This window comes from Sesamum indicum, linkage group LG6 (genome assembly GCF_026168435.1).
Source record: "Sesamum indicum cultivar Baizhima isolate 11 linkage group LG6, ASM2616843v1, whole genome shotgun sequence".
Lineage (NCBI taxonomy): Eukaryota > Viridiplantae > Streptophyta > Magnoliopsida > Lamiales > Pedaliaceae > Sesamum > Sesamum indicum.
The window spans coordinates 685,508-709,961 of record NC_142662.1 but is presented as its reverse complement, the minus strand read 5'-3'; the positions used below and the strand labels follow the sequence as shown (position 1 = coordinate 709,961).

Sequence of the window (24,454 nt, the reverse complement as noted above, 5' to 3'; positions counted from 1 at the left end):
TTCTTGAGGTGTTTGTGGGGCCTTAACTTGCAAGGCCACGAAAAGTAGGGAGTAAGTGAATAAGACCAAATTTAAGTTCAAAATCAACATTTAAAGTTGGATATTCAATGCATAGCGGTTGTTGATTTAAGTCAAGAGAAGCCATCTCTTTGATCGTCCATTCTGAATTTTAGGCCATGACTTTGTCTTCAGAGTCGCTAGACGTGGGCACGTCTAGTGCTAAATTTGCCTCTATTTTGGAAGAGGTAGAGGTCTCTCCCTTGTGTTGCTTGGTTTCTTTTCGGATTTTTCGTGTGGTCTTCTCAATCTCTGGATCAAATTCAAGTTCACCTGTACGAGAAGATCGTGGCATTAAAAACCAAGCAACAAAAATAAGTAACAAAATAAAATTAATTTAAAGACACCAATCCTCGAAAATGGCGCCAAAATTTGATAGGTGTCGAATCCAAAAAAAATATTATCCCACTAAAACTTGTGAAAATAGTGAGTAAAATCGAATCCATAGTGATTGGTTTTAAATCAATCCCTTCAAATAAAAAATAAAATAAAAGAGGTGGGTTTTGTTGAAAGTCTAAATCTAGAAAACAAAATAAAAAATATGGTCATTGGTATGACCTAACAACCACACATTTTCTTACCTTGTCATTAGTGAAGGAACAACTGTTGACTAATCCTCTAATCAATAAACAACTTTAGGAACATCCTCAAGATTTAATTTGCTAACAACATTAAGAACTAGAAAGGCCTAATTCTAACCAATAAACTCCTAAGAGAATTTATTTACGTTAGATTGTGCATTCCCCACAACATAATCAACCACTACGACATGATAAACTATGTTGTGTTACCACTAGTTATTCAACTAAACAAACAACTACGAATTTGCATGTTCAATTAGCTAGGCAAATATTCTTGACACTGAATAATGGTACCTACCATTCATAAATTAAATTATTTGTGATAAACGCACATAGAACAACACAAATGCCCATATGAATGAGAGTAGAAAGCATTTATTAGATCTCACAACATATTAAAATCAAGCATTCACCATATCTTTAACTAGAAATAAAAGATCTAACTTATCATTCTTATGAAAGAATACATAAAGAGAACATATTATAGAAGAAAAATACAGAGAATAAAATATCCAAAGATTAAAGATCAAAAGATCAAAGATCCAAGATGTTCATATGATGACAACATCACTTTTTTATACTATCTAGGTACCTATTCCTTTGAGGAATAAAAATGGTAGATTCCTAATGAAACTAAAAGAACTAAGGAATTGAAATTATTATCCTAAAGAGTTTTCTTCAGTAAGGAGAGTTTTCTGATCAACCATAGATCTCCCAATCAACCACAAATCCTTCTAAAAATTGTATTGTGGACTTTTCTTTTTCTGTTGCTTTCCCGCAAGTTAAGGAGTGGGCACGCGTAACTGGTCATTTCAATCTATCAAAATATTGATTGTGGCCTCTTTCTTCCTTTTTCATTCCACCAATCTCTTATAAGCTAAATATGCAATATAGCACTTGATTAGAAGTATTTTAGCCTAAAAAAATAGCAAGATACCACTGAAATTTTAATAAAAATTCACTTCTATCAATGCTTAAGTTACTAATGCATTAAAGAAGAAATAAAAAGGAAAATTTAAAATATTGAGAATAATGGTGAGATATAATTAAGAATGATTATTATAATCAAAATTGATGTTAATCGTGCCAACTGCGCGAGGAGTCCACTTGGAAGGTCTGGTTTTGCGGCGAACGTGTTGCAGCGAGTGAGTGACGTTTGCTTCTCTATATGCTGCAAGAAAGGTAGTAATCGATGTAATAGTCTATTGTGTTCCATGCTCAATCTGTTCCTGTTCCACCAAATAAATCAACAAATCACTAAGAATTTCTCAAAATTGAGAGATGTTAATAGAGAGGAAATATGGGTAATCCACTGGAGAGTTTCTCGACGCCAAGCTGAAGTAACAGTCCAAGATAAATTTGCATATTTTCTAAGAGATAATTCCAAATAATGGATAGAATCATCATTATAAAGTTGATATCCTTAATAAGGATTCCTAGGATATCTTAAAGGGATATAAAAGAATTCAAAACCTCTATTAAGCTCCTCTATAAATAAAGTTCCACGGTAAATCAACAAGATAAGTCGGGTTCATTAAGCCCACTTTCTTTTTGCAATGGCAATGTTGCTTGGATCCTTACTATCTTCTCACATTCTAAACACGGATTTTAGGTCCAATTTTCATATATAAATATTCCACATTGGACTACACAATTGTTTCACCAAGATCTCACATTTACTCAGTTTTTCTTGTTTATTCTGTTAAAATTTGAAGTTTGGAGAATAGACTATATTCATGACAATAAATTAGAGAAGGAAAAACTAGACTTTATTTATCTAAAAACTCAAGTACTTTATTCATCTAAACTCTCAAGTGATGTGAGACTATATATAAAGAATAGAGTCCTAGCTAAAGAAGAAAACTAACTCACTTTGAACTCTAGTTGGCAACAGACTCAACAAAAATTAAATACTGGAATACTAATAAAAAACAAACATTGAGTACAAAAGGATAAGTACGAGCAGAACTTGATAAGTACAAGCAGAACTTTCAACACCAATTAAGTTTTTCATTGTTTTAAGTTTAGGAGTCATAACTATTGTTTTGCAGGTTAGTCCTCAAATAATTTTAAATTTTTTGTAAAGATCCTTCAACTTTTGTGGTACTGCTGGACCTCGGTATACATCATATATAAATTTTTGCGGGCTATTTAATTGAACCAATTGTATTAGTGTCTGTTGGTTTTCATTTAATTTTTGTAGTGAACTGACAAAAATATTCTTTTAAATTGCTAATTATAATTTTATATATTTTTAAGAATTTTCTAAAATATTTTTATGGATTAATATTCTCTATAGATTATATGTTTTGCTTGCCCTAATTTTTTCCCATTTTTTTTATTTAAAGAATTTCAACAAAGGTAAAATAATCATATCCACCTTATTGTCTAGGAATTACATAATCACTTTTCAATTAAGGGGGTACTTGGAATTTTCTAGCAATGAGAGAATATTTATAATTATGTCAAATTTCAAGAAAGGTAGATGTAATTTACCCTTTCTGTGTTGCTAATTCATAGAATTCTAAAGTTATTAATTAGTATTTTGTTATATTAATATAATAGTATGAATTTTTCTTTAACAAAATAAACAAAAAATAAAAATTTTTGCACTTGTAAATTCTCTAACGAATTCTTGGTTTTGTAATTAAATGATTACATGCAAAATCTAATCTCAATTTTACAAGGGCAAAAAAAAAAAAGGATCATTTTTGTAATTCGTAATTAGTTTGTTCAAAGTTGATTAATTACAAAAAGGGAATATGATACTTATCTATCTTCTTTTCCACGCTAAAACTTAGCACTAATTCCAGGCATGAATTTCCCATTCCAATCTCCAACTCCAACTCCAACTTCTCTAGTCATCTTCCAATTTTTGTTGCTCAGGAGCTCAGCTCAAAGAATTCTCCTTTCCTTCATCATTTTTCTCACTCTCCCCATTCTCAACAGCTTCCTGCTTCAGCTTTTCACCTGAAGATTCTGCTCTTGCTTTTTCAGCTTCAGCCTCTTCATTCTCTTTGATCTTCTTATGCAAGAAGCCAATCAACCCCTGAAGAGAAACCTCAGGATCGTCGTTCTTCAGGAGCTGCTCGGCTACTTCAGCAGGCGTTGCTTTAGCATTTCGGACCAAATCCTCGATTTCTCCAAACAGGGAATGTTCCTTGATTCCGAGGTAGTTAGAAGCCAGAAGTTTGAAGCCACAAGGGGTGCAATATGACATGTGGATGTGCACGTCCATGCGGCCTGGGCGCAGTAACGCTGGGTCGAGCTTTTCTATGTGGTTGGTCGTGAAGATTATGATCCTCTCGTCACCACAGCTCGACCATAAGCCATCCACAAAGTTCAGCAGGCCAGACAGCGTCACCTGTTTTATACAATGTAGAGTTTACTAACGTTGGAAAAACGAAACTTTGCATGATTTAGTCAATTCAAGTAATCTTGGAGGAGAACAATAAAGCAAACAAAATGGATAATGGGATTTCTAAGTACAGAAAAATAGTATGAATATAGCACAAAGGGATAAAGAATAGATCTTTTTGACAAGTCTTTGTTTATGTTGTCATCAGTACTTTGAGTACTCTCAGCATGGTAGAAAAAGTATCGACCAATTTCAGGAAACATAGCAGAATCATCAAACATAGACACAAAGCAAGCAACATAAGAGTTTAAGAATGTCATGAAAAAGTTAATTAAGTTGACCAACCTTGCTCTTTTCCATCTGCTGAAATTCAGGCGCAGGAGTGGTAGCCCTCTTGGCCAGCTTCTCCTGCAAATCAATGGTGCAATCAATGTCCTCCACCACCAATATAGACTTATTCGCCGTCCCCACCAGCACTCTCCTCAGCGTAGCATTCCTCCGCAACTCCGTCAACTCCAAATCATACACATCAAAATTCAAATAATTCGCAATTGCAGCAATCAGGCTGGATTTCCCTGTCCCTGGAGGGCCATACAACAAGTATCCTCTTTTCCAGGCCTTGCCCACTTTCCTGTAATACTCTCTCCTCTCAATAAACCGATCAAGATCCTTCAAGATCATATCTTTCTGATTGGAATCCATCGCCAGGGTCTCAAACGTGGCCGGGTGGTCCAGCGTCACCGGCTTCCACATATCATTCAAGCTGTACATGTTCTCGAAATCCAGTGTGAAAATCTTGATTGTTTTCTTCTCCTGTTTCCTGTTTTGGGCCTCGTTCGCTATGTAAGGCAAGTAAGAGTTGATGGCAAAGTCTTTGTTCTTCTTGTGGAATGTGAGCTCAAATGACCTGACTTCGGATCTTAAGGTTGAGTTCATGTCTCTGGGATTGCAGAAATTTCTTTTTTCAGTTTTTCTGCAAATCCAAACCCACCTGAATTTCTCCCCATTGTACACGTCCACGACTTCTTGGTTGCGTTCCATGGTGACATTGAAGTTCTTTTCCTTCTCAGGCTTGCTGATTTTCAGGCGGCGGGTGGTCGGGCCGACTTTCGTGCCGAGATAGGTCTCGGCAGCCTCGTAGATTTCGTTGTTGACTAAGCCATCGAACTCGTCGATCACAAGGGTCAGTTGGCTTGAGAATCTGCTAAAGAAGTTCCTTATGCTTGAGAAAAGGTAGACTTGGAACTCAGCTGGGAGGTATTCTTGAGCGACGCCGCGGACCACCATTACGGCGGCGGTAGCGGTGCCCACGGCGGAGAGAATGTTCTTGGCTCTGGCTGAGCGGGATTCTGAAATATCCATGTTTTTGGGGGGAAAAGAGAAATACAAGAGGAGTTGATTCTTGGCTTAATGCAGATCTAGAGATTTAGACCCGTTTTTGTATGTGATAGTCGAAAGGAGTAAGAAAAGACAGATGTTGTTAGCAGATTCCAACGTTGAGTGATTGGAGAAAAGTGTGAAATTGTTAATTTGTTGGGGAGGGAACCTGAAACGATGAGAAATAAAGAAGAGAAAATTGTAGAAAACGCTGACAATTTCTCCAAGAATGAGAGATCAACGATACATGATATTTATATGGGCTATATATATATATATATACTAAGTAGTTATTTAATTCTATTAGGATTGAAAAGGTAGAATCGTAGTTGAACTAAAAGACTAACGAAAATAAAATTATTATTCTAATTAAACTTTCCGAGCAAAAAATGTTTCTCATTAAAAAGTTAGTTTAAACAGCTCCAAATTTTTATAAAAAATCGAGTTTGTGTTTTTCCTTTTTCAGACGAAAATCTCCTAGTTAGGTGTGGGCACGCCTAGTTGTTTCTTCAAATCTGTTTAAATTTTCATCCTAATTCTTTTCTTCATTTTTCATTCCATTTTTTCTTAATAGACTAATACTGCAAAATAATATTTAATTAGGAGCATTTTAATCACAAAATTGGTCAAGAATCACATGAAATAAGCAAAAAATATGATTTTATTATCAAATATATGTGATTATTGAATATATTAAAATTACTATATAACTCATTCAAATTAAATTAAACTTTTTGGATCTTGACTTGTTGTTAGCGTTATAGAATTGATCAGAAGTGGATAACTTCAAGGAAGAGAGGAGTGATTGGGTGGGTCAGCATTGGAGTTGACTAAGTAGACTTAGAGATTGAACTTTGCTTTACATGGGATGTGTGTGTGGGGGGGTTAATTATCTTTTTATTAACAAAAAATAAATAAATTAATAAAAAATAATTAGATTAAGATCACATAGTAATAAAGTAGTTTGACTAAGTTGATTTTGCTTTGTAATTGTATTTTTTTTTTAAAAATAATAGTTTTTTTTCAGGAAAAATATACGCTTAGTTGTATTTACGTCCACGCTTATGATTAATTTACACAAATACGTATTTAGAAAGATAGTTAATTACATTTTGTTATTCGAACTATGATTGTTTTTGCACTTTGGCATATAATTTTTTTTGTATGTCCACTTATCATCTCAACTTTACAAATTTTACATTTTAACATTTATAACTCCTTTTCAACTAAGTTTTTTATCAAGAAAACATTATATGTAGTGCACATGTGATGTTTAAGGGTTATGTGATATGATATTTTTTTACATATGGACAGCATTTGATGTCTTTCGGCAATAAAATTAGCAAAAAGACATAAAGTTGAAATGGTTAGTTGATAAAAAAGTAAAATAAAATTGAGAGACAAATTTAACAACTAATGACAAAAGTTTCTTGTGTTCAAGACTGTTTTGTGTTCAAGGAGAGATATTGACTTGGTCAAATAACTGCATTTTCCCCTTCAGTGTCAGCGAACGCTTAGACCGAGCATGTGCAACCGGTGCATGGAGTGACATGCTTCCAAAAGCGAGAATTCAACATCTTGCCACAACTCAATCGGATCACCTACCTATTTTACTTAGTCACACACATTGCGGAGACCAGCCGAGAGTGGTTGGACAGAAGCCACAAACATTTGAGGCCTTTTGGGTTAATACGAAGATTGTGCTAGAATTATCAAAAATTCAGGGGAGGGCCATACAAATGGACACTTGAATGAACTGGCTTGGAACAGAATTGAGAACTGTGGTATTGGTTGATGGGAGTAGTAGCCCCTTAATAAATAAAAGGACAAAAATGTCCTTTAACTATCATGAAAATTGCAGAAGATGACAGGATCTGCGTGTAAACCCGTGGGTCCGGTCACTTGATCCGACCCAGATAGAAGACTCGGCAAATAGGCCGTTGGATCACTTGACACCTATACATCCCGATCCTTCCATGTGGAACCATTTCATACGGTATGACAAATTATAATATCGTCAATCATAAATTTTTATGGCATGTGCTATTAATATTATTACGACCTTATTAGCCCTTCCAGATCGAATTCGACCCCACTTTTTAATTTAAGCATCGGAGGGCCTTAGTTGGAGGCAACCCAACAAGCCTAACGTGTTCTTTGTTCTCAAAATTCATTTACAGGAAGCTCGAAGAGGGATCCGCGACCCGACCTTAAGGCGATCAAGGGTCACGTCACGATTCGGATTTAGCGAGCTGCATCATTTTGGTGCCGTATGTGGGAAACTGAGAACAAGCGGGATCGATATGGAGGGATCATCCAGGAGAGATCGACATGCGGAGGAGGAGACTCCCCCAAGGGATGACGAGCAAGTCTTGCATTTAACATGGGCTGATTTGCAACGAATGATAGAAGAAGCTAGTAAAAAAGTCATAGTAGAGTATGAAAGGAGGACAGTGACCCCTATTAGGGAGGAAGCAAGAAGGCAGTTATTCAAAGGACACGAAGGTGAAGCTGAAGGTTATCGAGTAACATCAAGGGTAATTGAGAAAGGTCCCGAAAAGGACAATGTTGAATGAGGTAACAAGTAAAAGGGTGATCCCGCGACAGGCTGCCATTTCGCGAGCAGGGGTGGAAAGCGTCAGTCTTCATATTGAGAAACTAGGACAGCAAATTGAGGAATGAAAGAAGTGTTCGCAGAATAGGAATTCTCCATTTACTAACAAAATTTTGGTAGAGGTGGTCGACAGAGGTTTTAGATTCCTAGACCTCCCAAAGTATGATAGGACAAAGGATCCTCGAGAGCATGTCACAGCTTTCAACTTGGTGATGAACTTGTATAGCCAGACCAATTCGATAAAAGCTAAACTTTTCGTGACCACGTTAAAAGGGGAAGGCTCAGGAATGATTTACAAACTTGGGCAGTGGATCAATTGATTCCTATGAGCAGCTGGTGTAATAATTCTATTTTCACTTCACCAGTAGAGGAAAGCAAAAAGATCAGTGACATACCTTTTTACTATACAACAGAAGGAGGATGAGACGTTGAAAAACTTCATAGGAAGGTTTAATAACGAGATGTTGGGGGTTCAAGACCTTCGAATAGACATGATGGTGAGCATATTGATCCACAATCTTAAGAAGGGACCTTTTGCATCTGCGCTGGCTCGCAACCCGCCAGAGGGAGTGGAGTAGTTGATGGAGTTGGTGCAAAAATACATTGATGAAGAAGAAATCAATCCAGTGAAGGATAATGAGTGGGCCATGGATCAAGGTAGCGCGAAAGGAGGAGAGAGATTGAAGATGGGAGGCACCAATATGAGAAGATCGAGAGAAACGAGTGCCCTACCAACCCAAGTATCATAAATACACGCCATTGAGTACTACGAGGGAAAGAGCTATGATGATAATGGTTGGGTAAAACAAGAGACACTCCTACTAAGAGATTCTCTAACAAGTATTACAATTTCATAAAGACAAGGGCCACGATACGAAGGAATTCTTTCAGCTGAAGGACGAGATCGAGAGGTTAATTCAGTAAGGTTATTTTAAGAACTTGATTGAGAAGAAGAATGAGCCAGACAACAACAAAGGGAGGAGGAGTAGATCGCGAAGTAGGGAGAGAGCCAGGAAGGATGATCCGGACAGGGGCAAAGTTCGTGACAATCCATCTACAAAGGGAGTCATCCATACTATATCGGGAGGACCCACAAGGGGTGATCCCTCAAGAGCTTGCAAGAGGTATGCGCGCAACTGTAGATATAAGCGAGGAGGACAGATGTTGTGTTTGGAACCATAGGAGCATATTGTATTTGTGGACAAAGATTTGAGCTTGGGCGGAGGATTAAAACGACCCGATGGTGAACAAAATGGACATCACAAATTACCAGGTACACAAAATATTGGTTGATAATGGTAGCTCTGTGGATATTATTTTTAATAACGTACTCAAGAAGATGGACCTTTCTCAACAATAGCTAGGTTTTGAGTTCAAGTAGCGAAAGTAAGAGGATAGTTGACTCATTTATATGAGTTTGTTATTTTATTATTTTTTAGATTCATGTGCGCGTAAATTAAAATTATCTTATTTGAGGTTTGGTATAATCACATATATCTTCTTGTTGTTTGAGTCTTACAAATATCCCTTAATGTAGCACCCCCTTCGCTACAAGAGCTATATCTACCCTAAACGTAATACTTATAGTAATCCCTGTGTTCATATATATACATTTGCACATAACCATCTAATCAATTTGCATAAGTAATCCCAACACGTCATAATAGGTATTATCACCCCACAACATTATATATAAATATACATATGACACACCACAAAGTGATTCGTCACAGTAATCCGTACGCTTATATTCTCTCCGTACAAACAAAATATGATTTGTACTCTAACTGACAAAGAAGAGAAAACTGCATACTGGCCCGACCTGCTTGAGTATAGCGCGTAGACCTACTCTTCAACAGTCTGACACCTCAAAGTCTATTCCTGAAAGAAAATGTCAGCAGAGGGATGAGCCTGCCACTCGGTAAGTAAATAACCAGCCCTATCTATATATGCATATCAAACACAACCCAAACAAGATGAACATGCAACACGCATGAAATACAATCAATTAATTCTAACATAATCAACTTTATTACACCACATGACTATCTCATAATAAGACAATCAATCAAACTCCATTTTTTCTAGTTTGCTTACTAGAAGGTGATATTGTGTTTTTCCCATCAACTCAATGTCACCGTTATATAAATTCAAGTGAATCCCCTTGACAGCCGGCTCATCAATCTCATTTCGCACATAGCTCTTTCATATCGCACATAGCTCTTTCATTTCGCACATAGCTCTTTCACATCGCACATAGCTCTTTCATATCATATTTTCGCCTTATAGGCTTTTCAACATATCAAGGGGTATTCACACCACAATTATATTCAATTTCCACCACTCCCTCATTTCCACATATCACCATTCTTGTAAGCAACTAGTAACGTAAGACAATATATCAACATATTCTTATTTTTAGACATCTACAACACATCAAACATAATATTTCAACGTATGTTCTCATTCTACGTGCACAATATTGTCAATCAAATTAAATCATTCACCACTCATATATTTTCAAATAAATCAATATCAGCATTAACCACAAATTCATATAATAGTAAAACCACAAATAAAGGGGATATATAGATAATACTAATTATTTACTTATCTCAACCTTACAACGCCTTTATCTATTCAATAGGTAGTGGTTCGGTCTTTTCAGTTTACCCCCGTATCCTATAATGAGTTATTAAACCACATACAGTTGATATATAGAGAATATCGTAACTTTCTTTAAATATAATATTAAATATTATTCGTACAATTTCTAATAATATTTAAATATTCCACTTCTATCGAAGTATAAATCTTCTTTTTTCCTCTTTATTAACATACCATTTATTAAATATAATTTTTGAAATATTTCTATGAATTTTCTATCAATTTCTCGCTATTATACAATTTAATTAAACAATAATACATACAATTGCGTATTTGATTAATAATTCCGATGGAATTGTATAAATTAGCTATAACAATATTCAAATCTAATGAATTTAATAATCTAATCAACCAACAATATCATTTTTATATCCAATTTGATATTTAATTCGACACTATTTCAAATAGTCAAACTCGCAAACTATTCCGGTTAAATAGTACACCGCTTAATATAAACAATATTTAATAAATAAACTAATTAAATACTATAATTATGTAAATTAATAAAAATTATAATTATAATTCGTACCTTTGTTCCTTCTCTTTTCTTCTTCTTTTTTTGGCCGAAATTGTGTGTGTTGTGTGCATTTGTGTGTGTACCAAGAACACCAAAATAAAAAGAGAGTGAGGCGGTGGGGGAGGGGGGTTGGTGGCCCCACCTCCCACTCTCAAGTCTCTCTCTCTCTATTTATATATATATGTATATATTATTTACTAACACATATATATAATATTATTATTTTATTTATTTAATTTAACTTTTTCTCAAAATACCCATTACGTCTTTTCTGAATTTTCTTAATTAATATAAGTTGTCCCAAAATATTATAATGAACTCTAATTTAATCCTTTCAAATTTTATTATATTCCAATTATGGCGCATAATTTATTTACCAATCAACTAAGTTTTCATAAAAATTTACCAATTAATCCCCCAATTATGTATTATAATCTTTGGGGCGTCACACTTAATTTTAGCGGCTATTTAACTGAACCAATTCTATTAGTCTCCGTTAGGTTTTAATTCAAGTTTTATAGTGAACAGATTAAACCCTTTTAGATTATAAGTTATAGTTTTATATATTTTGAAAAAAATTTTAAAATATTTTTATGGAGTAGTATTCCCTATAGATTATATATTTCACTCACCCTAAATTTTTTACCATTTCTTCATTTCTTTATATTTTTAAAGAATTTTAAAAAGGGTATAATAATAATATCCACCTTATTGTCTAGGAACTACATAATTACTTTTCAATTCAGGGTCGTAATTATGTCAAACTTCAAAGGTGGTAGATGTAATTTACCCTTTCTGTGTTGGTTATTCACAGAATTCTTAAGTAATTATTAATTAGTATTTTGATATATTAATACAATAGTAATGAATTTTTCTTTACAAAATAAACAAAAAATAAAAAATTTGCACCTGTAAATTCTCTAATCAATTCTTGGTTTTGTCATTAAAAGATTACATGCCAATCTAATCTCAATCTTACAAGGGAAAAAAAATTGTTTTCATTTTTGTAATTCGTAATTAGTTTGTCCAAAGTTGGTTAATTACAAAAAGGGAATATGATAATCATCTATCTTCTTTCCCACGCTATAAGAATTCTGAGGCATGAATTTCCCATTCCAATCTCTAATCTCCAACTCCAACTTCTCTAGTCATCTTCCAATTTTTGTTGCTCAGGAGCTGAGCCCAAAGAATTCTCCTTTCCTTCATCATTTTTCTCACTCTCCCCATTCTCAACAGTTTCCTGTTTCTGCTTTTCACCTGAAGATTCTGCTCTTGCTTTTTCAGCTTCAGCTTCCTCAGTCTCTTTCATCTTCTTATGCAAGAAGCCAATCAACCCCTGAAGAGAAACATCAGGATCGTCGTTCTTCAGGAGCTGCTCAGCTATTTCAGCAGGCGTTGCTTTGGCATTTCGGACCAAATCCTCGATTTCCCCAAACAGGGAATGTTCTTTGAATCCGAGGTAGTTAGAAGCCAGAAGTTTGAAGCCACAAGGGGTGCAATATGACATGTGGATGTGCACGTCCATGCGGCCCGGGCGCAGTAACGCTGGGTCGAGCTTTTCTATGTGGTTGGTCGTGAAGATTATGATCCTCTCGTCACCACAGCTCGACCATAAGCCATCCACAAAGTTCAGCAGGCCAGACAGCGTCACCTGTTTTATACAATGTAGAGTTTACTAACATTGGAAAAACGAAACTTTGCATGATTTAGTCAATTCAAGTAATCTTGGAGGAGAACAATAAAGCAAACAAAATGGATAATGGGATTTCTAAGTACAGAACAATGGTATGAATAAAGCACAAAGGGATAAAGAATAGATCTTTTTGACAAGTCTTTGTTTATGTTGTCATCAGTACTTTTTGCGAATTTTCAAATCTTTGTCAAGTTCTTTCCTCCACTTGAAAAGTATGTGTATAATGGTTGATGTGTCCTCCATATACATTCTTACTTTACCTCAATTTCCACAAATGTGTTGTTCTCTTTCTCCTTTATACACGGTCACCGTATCTCATTTTTATTACAATATTCTTGTTTTATACACTCTACAGGACCCATATGGCTCACGTCTGTTCATATACATCTAAGATTAGTATAAACAAAACAAGATGTGTTGGTACTGAGACACTAAACTTTATCACTGATATAACATACTTGTTATTGTTGTTATAACAAAAAGATATTGCCAGCATGGTAAAATAAGTATCGACCAATTTCCGATGGTTGATCGGTGTGTATCCACATCGACTTTTGCCAATTCGAAAATAGACTCCACAGGGTACTATGTTTAATTTTCCTATGCTACACTTTAGTTTTCGTTACAATTATAGTCTGAATTGTCCTGTCTACACCTAAATTTTCAAAGGATAATTTCATCACAGGATGCCATTCAAATAATTTCAAGAAATATAGCAGAATCCTCAGACGTAGACACAAAGCAAGCATCATAAGAGTTTAAGAATGTCATGAAGAAATTAATTAAGTTGACCAACCTTGCTCTCTTCCCTCTGCTGAAATTCAGGCAGAGGAGGGGTAGCCCTGTTGGCCAGCTTCTCCTGCAAATCAATGGTGCAGTCAATGTCCTCCACCACCAATATAGACTTATTCGCCGTCCCCACCAGCAATCTCCTCAGCTCAGAATTCCTCCGCAACTCCGTTAACTCCAAATCATACACATCAAAATTCAAATAATTCGCCATTGCAGCAATCAGGCTGGATTTCCCTGTCCCTGGAGGGCCATACAACAAGTATCCTCTTTTCCAGGCCTTGCCCACTTTCCTGTAATACTCTCTCCTCTCAATAAACCGATCAAGATCCTTCAAGATCATATCTTTCTGATAAGAATCCATCGCCAGGGTCTCAAACGTGGCCGGGTGGTCCAGCTTTACCGGCGTCCACATATCGTTCATGTTGTACATGTTTTCGTAATCCAGTGTGAAAATCTTGATTGTTTTCTTCTCCTGTTTCCTGTTTTGGGCCTCGTTCGCTACGTAAGGCAAGTAAGAGTTGATGGCAAAGTCTTTGTTCTTCTTGTGGAATGTGAGCTCAAATGACCTGACTTCGTTTCTTAAGGTTGAGTTCATGTCTCTGGGATTGTAAAAGTTTCTTACTTCAGTTTTTCTGCAAATCCAAACCCACCTGAATTTCTCCCCATTGTACACGTCCACGACTTCTTGATCACGTTCCAGGGTGATATTAAAGTTCTTTTCCTTCTCAGGCTTGCTGATTTTCAGGCGGCGGGTGGTCGGGCCGACTTTCGTGCCGAGATAGGTCTCGGCAGCCTCGTAGATTTCGTTGTTGACTAAGCCATCGAACTCGTCGATCACAAGGGTCAGCTGGTTTGAGAATCTGCTAAAGAAGTTCCTTATGCCGGAGAAAAGGTAGTCTTGGAACTCAGCTGGGAGGTATTCTTGAGCGACGCCGCGGACCACCACTACGGCGGCGGTAGCGGTGCCCACGGCGGAGAGAATGGTCTTGGCAGTGGCTAAGTGGGATTCTGAAATAGCCATGTTTTTGGGGGGAAAAGAGAACTACAAGAGGGGCACTTGATTCTTGGATTAATGCAGATGTGTTCTTGAGATTTATACACGTTTTTGTGTGTGAAAGTCGACAGGAGTAAGAAAATACAGATGTTGTTAGCAGATTCCGATGTAGAGTGATCGGAGAATAGTTAAAAATATTTGGATCTTGACTTGTTGTCAACGATGTAGAATTCGTCAGAAATGGACAGCTTCAAGGAAGAGGGGAGCGATTGGGTGGTCAGCGTTGGAGTTGACTAAGTAGACTTAGAAATTGAACTTTGCTTTATCTGTGATGTGTGTGTGTGTATGAATTTCTATGAAGTTTCATGGAAATTTTGTTTGATTTTAAATTAAGACTACATAGTAATAAAGTAGTTTGACTAAGTTGATTTTCTTTGTAATTGTATATTTTTTAAAAATAAAAAAAAAATAATAGTTTTATTTTCAGAAAAAATATACACTTAGTTGTTTTTAGAAAAAAAAATATAAGATTAAGAAATTAAAGATCAAAAGATCAAAGATCCCAAATGTTCATATGATGACAACATCAGTATTTTATACTAGCTAGTTACCTTTTTCTATAAGAATTAAAATGGTAGATTCCTAATAAAACTAAAAGACCTAAGGAATTGAAATTATTGTCTTATTCGTGCGGTTTTAGCACGGGTCTAAAACTCTTGGACCTTGATATCGGATCTAGACTAATTGAGTGAAAGTTCTTGAAAAAGAGGACCAACAAAATAAAGGGTTAGCACTCCAATGCTTAAGTGAGTCCCGAATTTAAGAATAGATAAAAATAAAGATGAATTATGATGAGAAATTATGATAAAAATGAGAATTTCATACGCCAGAGCACAGAATTATGATGTGATAAGAATAACAATAAGAGTTGAAAATCTTTTTCAACAGGGGGAATATGGAGGGGGGTACTCACTGTAATTATAAAAGAAGAGCCCTTCTATGGAAAGAGCCCGAGGAGGTGTATCTAGTGAGAAGCATCTGAACTTCTAGCGAAAAAAGTGGAATTTGGGGATAAGGCTTCTCCTTATCCATTTTAGCAACAAATCCCCGAAAAAGGGAAACTCCTTCCTCATGCGGACTCCTGTCCGATGAGGAGCCCCTTCAGGCTGTAGAATTCAACTTCCTATGGTCATCCCCCTCGTTCTGGCTTTGGCTTATAAGACTCTCGGATTGGCTTCCTCCTTGGGCCGGATTCAACAAGGTAGGCTCTCTTGCTGGACTCTGGTGCAGGGGGGGGGGGGGGTTAGTAGGAGATCTTCCTCTTGGGCCAAGCATGGTGTTTTGGGTTGGAAGGCCCTCTCTGGGCTAGTGGACCCTTATTTGGGCTTAGCACACCTTTCTGGGCCAACTTCTTTTGCGACATACCCATCATTCAGTCCCCCCCACCCTTAATATGGCAGTTACCAAAGACGTAGGTTAAAAACCCCTCCCTCTGCAACTTCTCGAGTCTTTCTTCTTCCTTTTCAAAAAAAGTTCTCCTTCAAAGGCACCAAGGTCCTCATCCAGCTTTCATTTTCTTCTGTAAGTACTTTTGCTTTTTCTTCAAAAGTTTCTTCGTTTTCTTTAACAGATGTCATCCTCCAATGAGTCCATCCATTTCCTTAAGGAGGTCTTCGCGAGCGATAATCCCTCAAAAGCTACCTCCAAGAGGGTGGATCCTGTTCCCCTTCATTTTTGGAGGGGCTTCAGGAAGAGCCTAAGGCAGGCCACCGACAAAGAGGAGGAGGGGGAAAACGAAGGAGAGGGTTCCTCTCCTGAGGGAGAGAGGGTGAGGTCTTCACCCGAGGAGGCTGAGACACCAGAGTCTTCGGCCATGGATGAACCCTCTGCGTCCATTCTAGGGGAAATCCCTTCAGAGGAGAAGGAGGAGGAAGAGAAGGTATCTCAGTCACCATCGGACTGGGGGCCTTTGATCCTGTGAACCTCCTCCATCAATGTGCTTCTCTAGGAGTGTCACGTTCCTCCTGAGCTTGTGGTATACACCCCCTCTCTTATGAGTCGTCCTTTCTTCCCTCCTCCCAACTGTTTATGCTTCTTCTCTGTCTAACTAAGGTCAAGACTTAATTTTCTCGTTCGTCTTTTTTATTTTGGGATTGCTCATATCTTCAAAGTTCCTTTGAACCAGTTGGTTCCGAATTCTTTTAAAATTTTGGTCATTTTTTATGGTTCTTCGAATCCATGGTTATCTCGTGATTGCTCATGTAATTTTTGTGTTACCATATTAAGAAGGCGGAAATAGGGTTTATCTGTTTTGTTCCTCATCCTGGTGTGCCCTTCTTGCATCTCCTTCATGCTCCAAAGCACTGAAAAATTAGTTATTTCTTTGTCTCCACCCCCCGGCTGGTCCTTCCCAAGGCAATGGATTCATGAAACCCCTCCCCCTGCACGTGTAGGGACAAAGACAACGAATGCCTCTCCCCATGACTGCCGATCTTTAATTAATGAGAGGTTACTAGGCCATGTTGGGATAGCTCGTGACATAGGATTTGGGGGATTGTCTGGGTATTCTTTTTAAGTCCTTGGCCTGCCATTGCTTTTCTTTCTTCATATCTACTTGGGGTGTTGATTTGTGTTGTTTGTTTTTGTGCAGAAAACATAATATTTTGCAAATTGATGCGAGACCATGTACTGGGGGGTCGTTCCGGTGGGACGCCTACTCCAAATCCTCCAAGGGGGCTCCTGCTTCCAGTGACTCCAAGGGTAAATGCTCTGCCTCCTCCTTCTCTACTGGCTCTACAACGGTGTCAGACATTTGTCTTGTAGTGGATTGTATTTTTTGCCCGTGTGGCTTCTCATGTTACACCCAACTTTCGATCAGCCTTCGCACATCTTAGAGTTTACCGACTGTCCATCACGTGTCTTCGACACTAAAGCTCGCTAGCACGACATCAGAACACCTCCCTACACAGCACCGCATGCCCTTGCGCTCGCCTATCCAAAATATCCATGTTCGTCGAGGCTCTCAGCACCCATGCTTTAGCGTCCCTTAGCGACCGACCCAACTAGCTAGTCAGCCGCTATGCATCTCGTCCATAATCTCGGAACCTGCCGTTGCATTCCTCGATGGCAAGGAGCATCCTCGCTCCGCCTCGGTATGACAGCGCTCCGCATGCGTCAGCAACGCCCATCTCATGCTTAACGCTCACTCGGTGCATCCTCAGCGCACGCCTTCATCGTGATCGTCTTCTATGCCTTGCCTGAGTAGGACCGTATCTTAAGTCAGGGGGCCATTTGATATGCCGACATTTTGCCTTGATCCCGCACGGCATGCTCGACATGCCTTCTTGCTTTCGGCATGGCTTCACAATTTGCCCCAAGTGTAGCATGCCCCACGACCGCTCATCTTAGCCAACGGACCCCCATGGACGGCTAGAACCCAATAACGCGTGCCATGAGTTGGATCACGAGATCTTGGAGTGCTAGCCTTTATCACCCATTCGGACGACAGGTGTTCTCACTGATATCTCGAAGCCCGCGGAGCAACCTTCCGCGTCACACGAAACCTCTCTGCCGCTTTTGTGCCCAACGTAAGCCATCATGGCCCTACGCTACCCGTCCAGTTCTCATGCCTTTTGTGGACTTTAAATACTCCTTTGAGATGCCTAGAGCGGCTTTTGAAGGCCCTCAACATGCCCCCAATAGATGCCCATTTAGTGGCCCAATTGCCTAACGTCACAGTCATCATGCACGAGGTGGCTGGCTGGAGCTCACCACTGCATGCCCCCCTTATAATAGGCTAAAAAGATTTTTCGTTGATCCAATAGTAGACACTAAAATGGTCGATGAGTGAACTTTATTCGCATCTCCCTCAACCGACGTACAAATCATGTGCTGCTTCAACTGTAGCGTAACCTATGACTTCCAAATCATAACTCTAGAGTTTCAACCCCATCCGGTCATCCACCGCTGAGGAATTGCCTGCACAATACTCTGAAACTACAGTCCCGCCACTGCATTGGCAGACTCTGAACATCGTCGTCGCTTCCTACTCAAACGGAACCGTCTAACTCTGAAACATCTTGGAGATGTTCCTAACACCCCAAGGATCGTTCCATATAAACATTTTTGTAAATCTCCAAAGATAAAGCACTCTGCTTCACGCATTTCTCTCCTTCTAGTGCGTAGGGTGGCGCCTGATCGTCGCCCTTATATCTCCTTGCCCAAACATGCTAAGAATGACTTCATACTTGGCGGATAGCATTCCCACTTATCAAGTAAGTTCCCATTCCAATAGTTATGCAATCTCCAATCCGTAAGATTCACTATTGCACTTGCATGCCGGTCGGCATCCCTTAGCCATCTGCACGTCCTCCGTAAGTCACTGTCGGCCGTCTTTTCCAAGGAGAGGCCAGTGACAAGCGGGGAGTTTTTTCAAAGAACCACAGATAGAGGAACCCCCTTCTTGTACCTCCTCCATGTCTCCTCCAGCCCCTCCCTCCAGAGAAGAGATGGACACTCCTCCATGACTATCCCCTGCGCCCTCTGTATGTCTCCACAATCGTCACTTGCTTGACCAGAACAAAGGGAAAGCTTCCCTAGTGGCAGACTTGGGGAGGGGGCTTCTTCCTCCGAGGACAGGCAACTGTTATCTCCTCTTTGCCAGGGAGGAGTTGGAAGGGATGGGAGCCCTCTACATTTTCAACGTACCCTCCTGCCAAAATTTGGTGCTTGTATTCGTGTATCTTCCTCTGACAAATTTTATTTCTTTGAAGGCCACCTCGATTTATGAAGAACTTTCTTCCAGGTCACATGGAACCTCTCCTTCTAGCGATGCCCAGAGGTGCAAGTTGGAGGATAAGCTGGAGTGCTTAGGGAATAAGAATGCCAAATTGAGGGATGTCAAAAGGGAGGTGACAGAATGCTGGCAACAGCTGGAGAAGAAGGTGAGGCAATTGAAGAAGGAAGTAGCCAGCCAGGAGGGTGCCCTTAAGAAGGCAGTAGAGAAAGCAGTGATGGACTCCCACTCTGAAGAAGGAAAAAACTTCTTGGAGGCCTATTGGGAATGTGACGCCCATATAATATATAATTGGGGGATTAATTGGTAAATTTTTATGAAATTTAGTTAATTGGTAAATAAATTATGGACCATAGTTGTAGGATTAATTTGTAAATTTTCGTGAAATTTAGTTAGTTAGCCACTAAATTATGGGTCATAATTGGAATATAATAAAACTTGAACGGGTTAAATTCGAGCTCGTTATAATATTTGAGAGCAAATTATATTAATTAAGAAATTAAGAAGAACGTAATTGATATTTTAAGAAAAGTTTAATTAAATAAATAAATTAATAACAGTATTATATATATAATACATAAATATATACATATAATAATACATATATATATGGTGAGAAAAGAGGGAAAGGATGAGGGTGGGGGCCACCGCCACCCCACATCTCTCTCCTCTCTCTCATGATATATGTAAGATATACTTTATATATTAAAGTTACTTTTTCAGAAATTTGCAATTCCTCGCGGCCGAAGGAAGAAACAGGTAATTTATGTTTTAATTTTTATTAATTCATATAATTATATTATTTAATTAGTCTTTTTATTAAATATAGTTTATATTAAGCGATGTACTATTTAATCGGAGTATTTTATGATTTTGACTATTTAAATTAGTATCGTATTAAATATCACATTTGCTATAAAATGATATAGTTGGGTAATTAAAATATTAGATTTGTTAGATTTAATTATTATTATAGCTAATTTACACAATTCCATCGGAATGACTAACCAAATATGTAATTCTATGTATTATTGCTTAATTAAATTATATAGCAACGATAAATTGACAGAAAATTTATAGAAATATTTCAAAAAATTATATTTAAAGAATATTATGTTGTGAAAGAGAGAAATGAGGTTTCAGTGGTAATATAATTTACGAATGTTATTAAAAATGATAGTTATAAATATATAAGGGGTTTCATTAAATAAATTTCTATGAATCACTTGGTAAATTATAAATATTTTTATGAAGCCTATAGTGTCTAGTTATTGAGAACTAGAACGAAGATTTGTATTTCGATAGAAATGAATATTAAAGAATTATTAGAAATTGTACAAATGATATTCAATATTATATTTAAAAGAAATTACGATATTCTCGATATATGAATTGTATGTGGTATAACTCATTATAGGATACGGGGGTAAAGTGAAAAGACCGAACCATTACCTATTGGATAGATAAAAGCGTTGTAAGGTCGAGTTAAGTAAATAATTGGTATTATCTATATATGTCATCTTTATTTGTGGTATTGCTATTATATGAATTTGTGGTTCATGCTGACATTGATTTATTTGAAAATATATGAGTTGTGAATGAGTTGATTTGACTGACGATATTGTGTACGTGGAATGAGAAAATACGTTGAAATATCATGTTTGTTGTATGTTGTGTTGTGGGTGTGTGAAAATGAGAATGTATTGATATATGGTTTTATGTTACTAGTTGCTTACAAGAATGGTGATATGTGGAAATGAGGGAGTGGTGGAAATTGAATATAATTATGGTGTGAATACCCCTTGATGTGTTGAAAAGCCTATAAGGCGATATAAAAGTGCTATGTGCGAAAAGAAAGTGCTATGTGCGAAAAGAAAATGCTATGTGCGAAATGAAACAGCTATGTATGAAAAGAAAATGCTATGTGCGAAATGAGATTGATGAGCTGGCTGTCAAGGGGGTTCACTTAAATTTAATAATGATGAGATTGAGTTGGCGGGAAAAACACAATATCACCTTCTGGTAAGCAAACTAGGAAAAAGAGAGTTTAATTGATTGTCTTATTGCGTGATAACTATGTGGTGTAATAAAGATGGTTATGAGGAAGCAAATTGACTATATATTCTATGCATATTACCTATGTATCTTGTTTGAGGTTATATTTGGTATACATATATAGATAGGACTGGTTATTTGCTTACTGAGTGGCAGGCTCACTCCCCTGCTGACATTTTCTTTCAGGAGTAGACTTTGAGGTGTCTCACTGTTGAAAAATAGGTCCACGCGCTATACTCAGGCAGGTCAGGCCAGTATGCAGTTTTTTCCTCTTTGTCAGTTAGAGTACAAACTACATTTTGTTGTATAGAGAGAACGTAAGCATGGAGATTACTTATGATGGACTACTTGTGGTGCTTGATGTGCATATATGATATTGTAGGTTGATTACGCTTGTTATGACGTTGGGTTACGTATACATATGGATTAAATTATTTTGTGCATTTATATTTATAAACACATGGATTACTATAAGTATGACATTTAGGATAGATATAGCTCTTGTAGCGAAGGGGGTGCTACAGGGAAAGCCACTTGAAGGAGTTCAAAGGGCTCCATAGAATACCAGTAGGAGGTGGCGAAGATAGCGAGGCCTTTCTTTTAATATGACTTCTCAGCCTCCAAGGAGTAGTTCCAGGCTCAAGGGTATCCCCCTGCAGGAAAGGAGCCCTCCTTTCTTGACCTTCCGACTACTTTGGATAATGCACCTGATCCCTTTTTCGAGCCCTCCGTCCAAGGAGATGGAGCCCTCCCCCCACACTCTAGTTAGTTTTCTTCTTAATTTTCTTCCCCTATCACTTTCGATTTTAATAATGGCCTTTGTAAATATTTTGCATAAGGAGATTTTGACACTATATTGGGGGAGGCCGAGGTAGAAATGAGGAGTCCCCCTACGGAGCTGCAATTGATGCCACAGTAGGGGATCTCCAGGGAAAAGGTGCCTCTGAAGAGAAAGGAGAAGGGCCCCCTCTAACCAGTTAATAACTCCTCCTGTTGCCTCATCATCTCCTGTCGACAACCCTCCAGAGAAGGAAATGGAAAACCCTGCATGTGAGGAGAAAAATTGATGTAAGGTGTACGTTGGTTCGAAAATAATTTATTTTCTTGGTCTGGCCTGTTACCTCCATTTGCAAGGATGATGAAACAATTTTACTTTTCTGCTTTCTTGGGATATTCTTGGTTCACCCAGGGCCATGCTTTTAGGTGAGGGGTCTAGTAATGTAACTTAATTGATTCCAACTTCCCTACTTGTTTTCTCCTTAAGGGATGAGGTTATACTCTTGATATGTTGATATTTGCATTTTCAGTTATGATGATGGGTCCCCCCTTACCTTTTCAAAGGGGGTTCACCAAAACCTCTTAGCCTAGAGGGCCCCTTTGTGCTTTCTTTTTCTTTTTTTTTTTTTTTTTGTGGATGGGGCTTCCATGATGTCATTTTTGGGGTGGCTCTTGTTTTCCTTGTTGAAGGGTGCCTTATAAGGACTCCAAGCAGAGAGGTCCTCCTGGCTTTCTTGGAAAACTTGGGGAGGGGGGGTCTTGAAATTCCTTGGTAGATAGGTTCCTTTCTTGTAGTACGTACCTTTAAACTTTTTCATAAGTGAATATTTAAACAATATACTACAAAATATATATTTATAAAAAGTAATGAATTATAAGGTAAAATTTCACTTTTGGTCCCACTAAATAGGGCCATTCTCACTTTTGGTCCCGCGCTTTAGGTGCTCAACACTTGTAGTCCCAAAATCCTAATTTTTTAAGACCTTTAGTCCCACACCGTTAAAAACTGATGGAAACGGCACGTGACGTGCTGGTATGGTCCATGTTGGTCAACGACAAAATATCACTTTTGGTCCCACTAGATAGCGTTATTCTCACTTTTGGTCCCACGCTTTATGGGTTCAACACTTGTAGTCCCAAAACCCTAATGGAGAGTGGGACTAAGACATTCCAGGACAACAACGGCAAGTTCTCGGCGGTTCCTTGCAGTGAAAGCTTAATCTTCATCAAAAGCAACTCAACATCTGAAGCAGAGTGAGTGAGAATGAGAAGAATGCAAATGCAGAGAGACAGAGAGGCCTAAGAGCCGCCATGAATGAGGCTGGGAAGGAACAAGAAACTGATTGTGAGAGGGTTCTTTGTTTGAGTTGTGTTCATTGAGTCATCCTCTGGACCAAATCTTGCAACTTCTCGTCAAATACCACTAGTATGGTAAAATGCAGAGAGACAGAGAGGCCTAAGAGCCGCCATGAATGAGGCTGGGAAGGAAAAAGAAACTGAGTGTGAGAGGGTTCTTTGTTTGAGCTGTGTTCACTGAGTCATCATCTGGACCAAATCTTGCAGCTGTGAGAGGGTTTTTTGTCGAGCTCGGGCTCGAGCTCGAGCTCGAGCTCGATACATTATTTTCGAGCTCGAGCTCGCTTTCTCGAGTTCGAGCTCGAGCTCGATTTTGTTCCAGAAATTGCAGAAGAATAGAGGTGGGAAGGAGAGGAATTTTACAGCATTACATACAAAATTTTTCAGAAAATTTGCTAATCGATAATGGTCTTCCATACAACATTACAACTCTTTTATAAAACCAAACAACAACAACAAGAAATAAACAAATCATTGTCCCCTGAAAACACACCTAAACCCAAGAAAAAAAATTAAACAAGATGCTAAAAACACACCCAAACCATCTGATATCGAAACATAAGAGTAATCATTCAAGACATTATATCGTTGAATCAGGCCATGTGATTTTAAATCATACCGTATGATATGATCTAATAGATACAATCTTGTATATATTTAAATTTCGTATGAATCAGGTGCCCAAATTTTAAGATATCATAATTATTGATTAAACTTTTTAATCTCATTATATATCTAATAAAAATAATAATTAGAATTGTTCAACCATCATCATCATTATTATTATTTTTGTAATTATTATTATTATTATTATTATTATT

The 24,454-nt window shown here is 37.8% G+C and overlaps 2 protein-coding genes and 1 long non-coding RNA gene across 3 annotated transcripts; all 3 read right to left on the bottom strand.

Moving 5' to 3' along the window:
* Positions 1–3,258: 3,258 nt before the first annotated feature.
* LOC105165864 (AAA-ATPase At3g50940-like) lies at positions 3,259–5,591 on the bottom strand. Its single transcript, XM_088881991.1, has 2 exons — positions 4,342–5,591; positions 3,259–4,002 (listed from the first exon to the last, which is right to left on the bottom strand). Exons 1-2 carry the CDS (start codon positions 5,356–5,358, stop codon positions 3,529–3,531), a joined length of 1,491 nt encoding a protein of 496 aa, XP_088738117.1. The 5' UTR covers positions 5,359–5,591; the 3' UTR covers positions 3,259–3,528.
* A 4,052-nt stretch (positions 5,592–9,643) lies between these two features.
* Positions 9,644–11,694, bottom strand: LOC148787625 (uncharacterized). Its single transcript, XR_016066195.1, has 2 exons — positions 11,184–11,694; positions 9,644–9,868 (listed from the first exon to the last, which is right to left on the bottom strand). It is a non-coding gene; the product is annotated as an uncharacterized LOC148787625 (long non-coding RNA).
* A 393-nt stretch (positions 11,695–12,087) lies between these two features.
* On the bottom strand, positions 12,088–14,929 carry LOC105165764 (AAA-ATPase At3g50940). The gene is made up of 2 exons (XM_088881021.1): positions 13,661–14,929; positions 12,088–12,822 (listed from the first exon to the last, which is right to left on the bottom strand). The coding sequence occupies exons 1-2, from the start codon at positions 14,675–14,677 to the stop codon at positions 12,316–12,318; spliced, it is 1,524 nt and encodes a 507-aa protein (XP_088737147.1). The 5' UTR covers positions 14,678–14,929; the 3' UTR covers positions 12,088–12,315.
* Between the last annotated feature and the right edge of the window lie 9,525 nt (positions 14,930–24,454).

What these genes read in the sequence shown, in the direction of transcription:
- LOC105165864 (XM_088881991.1), bottom strand. Translation starts at nt 5,358, where the DNA reads ATGGATATTTCAGAATCCCGCTCAGCCAGAGCCAAGAACATTCTCTCC. An exon ending in AGCAGATGGAAAAGAGCAAG is followed by an intron (nt 4,003 to 4,341) that starts GTTGGTCAACTT and finishes TGTATAAAACAG; the next exon opens with GTGACGCTGTCTGGCCTGCT.
- LOC105165764 (XM_088881021.1), bottom strand. Translation starts at nt 14,677, where the DNA reads ATGGCTATTTCAGAATCCCACTTAGCCACTGCCAAGACCATTCTCTCC. An exon ending in AGCAGAGGGAAGAGAGCAAG is followed by an intron (nt 12,823 to 13,660) that starts GTTGGTCAACTT and finishes TGTATAAAACAG; the next exon opens with GTGACGCTGTCTGGCCTGCT.